At 37.2% G+C, this 7384-nt stretch overlaps 1 protein-coding gene and 1 pseudogene across 1 annotated transcript; one reads left to right on the top strand and one right to left on the bottom strand.

Annotated features, from left to right (window-relative positions):
- Positions 1-1070: 1070 nt before the first annotated feature.
- On the top strand, positions 1071-3789 carry LOC147503221 (uncharacterized). Its single transcript, XM_086604744.1, has 4 exons — positions 1071-2713; positions 2803-2951; positions 3236-3381; positions 3502-3789. The coding sequence occupies exons 1-4, from the start codon at positions 1071-1073 to the stop codon at positions 3787-3789; spliced, it is 2226 nt and encodes a 741-aa protein (XP_086460870.1).
- Positions 3790-5391: 1602 nt separating this feature from the next.
- LOC147503220 (carboxyl-terminal-processing peptidase 1, chloroplastic pseudogene) lies at positions 5392-5916 on the bottom strand (annotated as a pseudogene).
- Between the last annotated feature and the right edge of the window lie 1468 nt (positions 5917-7384).

Genomic DNA, 7384 nt, shown 5'->3' with positions numbered 1-7384 from the left:
ATGGCCTTCTGAAACTTTAGACTAAGTCATACCCTCTTGAAACAGTTAACTAAGCCACACGCCTTTTGGGTAAAAGTCAGGGTATGACTCGTGAGCTTATTTGTGTTCAGTTGCATTATTATATAGTGTTCCTCCAAGCATTGCCATTGTCCTACTTATTATTGGGAAGGCCCCAATCAATGTATTTTATTTTAGAAGTGAAATGGTTGCTTTGATGTATATAGTGGTCCTCCAAACATTGTCGTTGTGAGAAAATTGATGAAAGTCTTTTGTGAGAAAATTCCAAATAGATAAAAACCAAACAAGCTCACACTGCAAGTCCTTTGATGTATCAGGTCAGTAGAAGTTTTAGACAAGTATTTTAAAAGGTTTTAAACTAAGGCATAAAGGTGAGAAGCTGATACTTGTAGAATTGTCTGTTAATACTTTTTGAAATTGCAATGGCTATATATGCAAAACCGATCTTCGACATGGCCATTTCTCTTTAGTTTATCTACTTTCATATGTATTAACTACTTTTGAGTTGGTTTGATATTGTTAGGCGTCCCAGACACATATTTATACTCAAACTTTTGGCCCGTAATTAATGTGGTTCATTAATTAAAGTGACACCACTATTACCCAATTAGCCTTGTATCACTTGTGCATGTGTAGGTGTTGCCTTTTATGTGATAATCTAAAATGACCAACTGCTTTCGGTTTATTAATATTAAAAGGACCTGCCTCCCTATATGCATCTCATTATTATTTTGTCTTTATTTTTTTGTAATCTAATTGAGATTATTGTTAGGTGAGCATAGTACTTTTGACAAGAGTAGAACTAGTAATCAAATTGAGATTGTTAGTAAGTAAATTAATTTGCTCCACTGCAAATGCCTATTGGAAAGTAGTAGTGATACAAAAATTAGAGCACTTTTATGGTGCCTATGAGAATACATAGTAATAGAGAAGAATAAAATCACTAACAGATTTAATGATCTTGAAGTGATTATTTTTATGTTTTTTTTTCTTAACTAAAAAAGTGCAAAATTTGGGTGTTTTCAGGATTTTTGTGTCATACTCGATTCGAAATGGACAAATTGTGGATGTCCAAGGATAGGCTAACAGATGAATATATTGTAGGGGTTAAGAATTTTCTTCTGTTTGCAAATCCAACAGAGAGTGAGACCATTCTCATAAGATGTCCATGCAAACACTGTGTGAATCTTTGTGAGTTTACTCAAAAGGAGGTTAGAAATCACCTTTTTGAATCTGGTATCGACCAACACTATACTAGCTGGATATATCACGGAGAGAAAAGTCATAATGCAGCCCCTTCTAGTGTCGATGGAAATGAAGACCATCAAGATTATCACAATATGGAAACTTCAGAAGATGCAGCAAGTACAAAACACTTGCTAGATGCTGGACGTGACCAATTCACCGGTGATCCTATAGAGTTTGAACAATTGCTCCAAGATGTTGAGAAACCATTATATGAAGGGTGTACAAAGTTTACCAAGTTATCAATGGTGGTTAAACTATTCAATCTAAAAGCCAAAGGTGGGTGGTCAGACAAGACTTTTTCAGAGTTACTGAAATTGTTTGGAGAGGTGCTTCCGGAAGGTCATTTACTACCGTCCTCACTGAATAAGGTCAAGAAGACATTGTCCGTTTCTGGAATGAAGTATGAAAAGATACATGCATGTCCTAACGACTGCATCCTATACAGAGGTGACGAGTATAAGGATCTTACCGTGTGTCCTACTTATGGAGCATCAAGATATAAGGAGAATAAAAATATGACCGAGACACGTAAAGGTGTGCCTATAAAAGTTTTGTGGTATTTTCCACCCATCCCAAGGATCAAAAGGATGTTTCAGTCTGTGCAAACAGCTAAGGATTTGACATGGCATGCTGATGCAAGAGAAGTTGATGACAAATTACATCACCCAGCAGATTCCCCAGCATGGAAAACTGTAGATTGCATGTGGCCAGAGTTTGCAGTAGATTCACAAAATTTGCGTCTCGCACTCTCCGCAGATGGTGTCAATCCACACGATTCTATGAGTAGTAGGTATAGTTGTTGGTCAGTTATGTTGATCACTTACAACCTTCCACCATGGTTGTGCGTGAAGAGAAAGTTTATGATGCTTACATTGTTGATATCAGGTCCACGACAACCAGGGAACGATATTGATGTGTACTTGAGGCCCTTGATTGACGACTTAAAAATTTTATGGAATACTAGGGTCGATGCTTATGATGCTTACCGACATGAATCCTTTACATTGAGAGCTATGCTAATGTGGACAATAAATGATTTTCCCACGCTTGGTAACCTATCTGGCTGTTGCGTTAAAGGATATTATGGTTGTCCAATATGCGGTGAGAATACACCTTCGCTCAAACTGAAGCATTTTAAGAAGATTGTATACATGTCCACCAGAAGATTCCTCCCAAAGAACCACCCTTACAGAAAGCAGAAGAAGATATTTAACGGTAAACAAGAGTTTCGATCACAACCAGAACCATTAACCGGTGAGAAAGTAAAAGAAAAGGTTAAACTGCTTAATATTTCTTGGGGGAAAAAAGTTAAGAATGTAACTGTGAATAATTTAGCAAAACCAAAAGGGCAGAAAGAAGTTAGGAAACGAAAATTGAATAAGTCAATGGGTAAAAGGAAGCAACAGGGTGCAGAGAAAAAGGCAAAGACGCCAACCACATCAACAAGGTTGATACTGGAGTCGATGATATTTTGAAATGTTGGAAAAAGTCGTCAATATTTTTTGAACTGGACTATTGGGAGTATTTGCCTGTTAGACACAACTTAAATGTCATGCATATTGAGAAGAATGTTTGTGACAGCATTATTGGTACATTGCTTAACATTCCTTTCAAAACAAAGGATACTGTTAACGGTCATCTTGATCTTGAGGAGATGGGAAGGGCGGAGTTGGCACCAAAGATAGGTAAAAGTAAAACTTTCCTACCCCCAGCTTGTTTTACATTATATAGGGATGAAAAAAGAAGAGTTTGCCAAACATTGCATGAGCTGAAAGTCCCCGAAGGATACTCTTCTAATTTCAAGCCCCGTGTTTCAATGGATGATCTAAAATTACAAGGGCTGAAGTCGCACGATTGCCACGTTTGATGCAGCAGTTGCTTCCTGTGGCAATATGATCTGTCTTGCCAAAGCATGTGAGATATGCAATTGTCAGGTTGTGCTTCTTCTTCAGTGCACTTTGTGCAAAAGTAATAGATGTGCAACAGTTGAGTCAAATTCAAAGGGATGTTGTTGTCACCGTATGTATGCTGGAAAAATACTTTCCCCCGTCATTCTTTGATATCATGGTTCATCTCACGATTTATCTTGTTAGAGAGGTGAAGCTTTGTGGTCCAGTTTTCTTCCGATGGATGTACCCATTTGAGAGGTAAACCAACTTACTGAGCTTTCCTTTATCCTTGGTTCGTATGACATAGTAAGCATCATTGTACCATTTTCCCATTGAAATGTCTTAGGTACATGGTGGTGCCGAAGGGGTTATGTCTGAAACCCGCAAATCGCCCGAAGGTTGCATTGCTGAAAATTATATTGCAAAGGAAGCAATTGAGTTTTGCAGTGAATTCTTATCTAACTTGGATGCAATTGGAGTTCCTCCCAATTGTAAAATCACTCCTGATGATATGCTGGTGGAGGGAGTTACCCCTGTAGGGGGTTCTGCTGCTGAAGTTGATAGTACTGCCTTGGAGCAAGCGCATCTTTATGTGTTACACAACATAGGAGTTGTTGAGCCTTACATAGGATAAAATATGTTGATAGTTTACTTCCATTCTTCCATTGGTTTAGAATTCCTATAGCTAAATGTGAGATTGCTTTTGGTAACTAAATAGGGAGCACATAGACTACCTGAAGAAAATCCACCCCCGTCAGTCAAAGAAACCAACATGGTTACAAGAAGAACACAATCGTACCTTTAGTGATTGGCTTAAAGAAAGGGTACAATTAAGCAATTCTAAAGTACCATTTCTTCTGTAAACTCCATTTAATCGTTACTAACCCTTAAAAGAACACAGGTTTCACAAGAGCGACGCATCACCAATAACAAAGTCTCGGATACCTTAATGTGGATATCTCAAGGGCCTCGGATGCATGTATTAAATTAAAAGAGCTATATCATCAATGGTTATCGGTTTTCCACAAAAAATTGGGATGCTTCATGTATCACTCAAAACAGTGGTGTGAGCTTGGTCGCCAAAAAGAATGCAAGTTGCAAATCGAAAGGATAAGAAACCAGCCTTTTCTGATATGTCCTTTTATGGAGTTATTGTTGAAATATGGCTGCTTGATTATTTTAATTTTCACGTTCCAGTGTTCAGGTGTGATTGGGTTGATAGTAGGAATGGTATCAAGAAAGATGATTTGGGTTTCACATTAGTTGATCTTGGTAGAGTTGGGCATAAATCTGATTCATTTATCTTAGCTTCTCAAGCCAAGCAAGTCTTTTTTGTTCCTGACCAACTTGATCCTAAGTGGTCAGTTGCTCTGGCAGCTCCTAAAAGATGTTATAATGTTGGCGATATTGGTAATGACGTGTTTGATGGAGACAAGGTTCATTCCGAAGTATTTCCAAGTGCTGATTCTTTTGATTTGATTGATGAATCTCGGTTAGTTTACACACGTGAAGACTGTGAGGGAATATGGGTTGAGAATGAATCATCTAAAACCTAGTCATTTTGTTTTTTTTTCTTCTCTTTTGTTTCTGCGATTTTTTTATTGTAAGATTCTCTATAAGTTGTCAATTGATCAAGATTTTTTTAAGCCTTCAGTGAATCTTGTATTTAGTTATTTCTATTAGTCACTTTTTCTGTTTTTCCATTTGGAGCTTTACTTATTTCATGAGTAGACTTCATCTATGCCAGGTATTATTCAAACAAATTTTTTAGCTTTCATTATACTTGAAATACAAATATTTGTTGTATTACAATTCATTCTAGAGAGATAATTAGCAGAATATGTCAATCACTTATAACATCTTCTATACTGTTAGAATTCCAAGCCTAATGATGACGATGACCAACAAAAAAGAAGCTTGTTATACATTTTCAAACCCAGGCCAATTAGTCAACAGAGCCTATCTTCATATCTTGTCTACAGAGTTCCCTTTTGCAATTTTGCTACATCAGTTGTTAGTCTGATAAATGTTTCTTTCTTTCTTAAAATCGGTATTTTTGTCGCTTCTTTGCCCTAAAATGGATGATGGGCACTTATTGCAACATGAGCAGGAAGAATCAGTAACTGACCAAGTTCAATCCCATCACTAAATCTTGGTCCCCTTCGAGGGAAAATAATGGGGAGATAGCCACTGCGGAGGGTAGACACAGTCAAAAGTTCTCATAATCCTTAAACCATTATCTCACTGGGAAACTCGCTGTAGAAACCTGTGATGATCCATTCCTTCGGGTATGGCACTGCAATAAATGTTTTGCAACTTCGTCCCAGTCAGGGATACGCTGATAATCTGGTTCTATTCCATTAGGGATACGTAGAAACTTTGGCGTTACATACTTCCCAACAGTGACTACCACACCCGATCCATCATTAAGTTCAAATACAGATTGAATTAGAACCTTACCGAAAGTCTTCTCCCCAACAAGAACAGCTCTGCAGTTATTATGAAGTGCAGTAGCTACTATTTCACTTGAACTAGCAGTCTTGTTGTTGACCAATACAATTAGGGGAGCTGTAACCAGAGGCACAGTCTCAGCAACTATAGTATTCTGGTACTTGGGATCCTTTCCAACTTTGTATATCACCGTATCCCCCTTATCGAGAAAAAGCTTAGCAACTTCAATTCCAGCCTGCACTAGTCCACCAAGATTATCTCTTAGATCTAGGACAAAGTAGGAGGCACTAGAGTCTTGAAGTCGCTTCATTGCAATGACCAAATCCTTTCTAGCCGAAGCATTAAACTCTTTCAATCATATATACCCAACAGAAGCAGTTCCATTCTCTATTTCTTCCGAACGATAGAATACTGGTGATCAAGCAACAAGTTGCCTCTCAACACTAATAGATTGGACAGGACCACAGTTGCCATGCTTAACCTTAATAGTCACAAACGTTTCTGTTGGACCTTGTTTTTTGCTTGGTGTGCATTTGCTATTACTAGGTGTTTATATATATATATATATATATATATATATATATGTTTTTCCTTCTACGCATATTCTTGGTCATCTCATATAATACTAATTAATGCCCTGTGCTTATATTTTTCAGCTTAGCCTAGCTATGGATCCAGAAGAGGTTGTCCATTCTGAAGATGAGGTTGTTCATTCTGAGGATGAGGTTGTCCATTCTGAAGACAAGGTTGTTCATTCTGAGGATGAGGTTGTCCATTCTAAAGACGAAACACCTATAAGTACTAGGGTAGAAAGGAGAGGCACAACTGTAATGCATTGTCTTTCTGGTGATTGGGATGGTATCATCATAAGAGTTCACTTTGATGGGAAAGGTAGGCCTATAGGTCAAAAAGTTTGTAATAAGCTTTCTGGTTGGGAAGGTGCTCTTGCGAGGAGTTTGATTCCCCTAAGTGCTTTTCAAAAGTGGACGAAAGCACCACCAGAACTTTTAAAACTATTATGGGCTGGTAATTTATTTTGTATTTTGTATTTTGTATTTTGAATATTTATTTTCTTGTTGTTTCTTATCTTGCTTGTAACTTGGATTCGGTTTATTTATTCGTGACCCAGATAAGATTCGATATAGATATCAGGTATAGGAAGTCAGTTTTGAAATCGTTTGGAGTTAGATGGAGGACCTTCAAGAATATGCTGACTGTCAAATATATTATGCCATTTAAAGATGATCCCGAGGCACTTTCAAAACTACCTGCAAAGTATAAACTAATTAAAAAAGCTGACTGGGATGCATTTGTGAAATCGAGATTAACAGAAGAGTTCCAGGTATGTGTGAGACATTTAAATAGGTATATGTTCTATTTAAATTAATATTTTTTTTTTATCTATTAGGAGAAAAGTAAGTTACAATCTGCACGAAGGGCAAATGGTAAGTATAATCACCGAGTTAGCAGGCTTGGATATGCTGGCTTGACAGATAAGATGGTAAGGACTTGTACAACTTTTTAAAATCTTAATGTATATAGTAAACCATATCAAATACTTCATAACTAAATTGATTTTTTTTTTTGTATATCTCATTATAGCAAGAAGAGTTGGGAGAATCGTTTGATGAGGATGATAGAGCTGGCTTGTGGCTTTTAGCTCGGCAGAACAAGAGTGGCGAATACTTTAACGATGATATAAGGAAGGTGGTAGAAAAAATTGTAAGTTTTGAGCTATGCTAGCACAAGTAATAGAGTAAAGTACTAATGTTCCAGTC

Source organism: Coptis chinensis, chromosome 4 (genome assembly GCF_015680905.1).
Source record: "Coptis chinensis isolate HL-2020 chromosome 4, ASM1568090v1, whole genome shotgun sequence".
NCBI classification, from domain to species: Eukaryota; Viridiplantae; Streptophyta; class Magnoliopsida; order Ranunculales; family Ranunculaceae; genus Coptis; species Coptis chinensis.
This window is presented reverse-complemented; position numbering and strand designations above follow the sequence as displayed.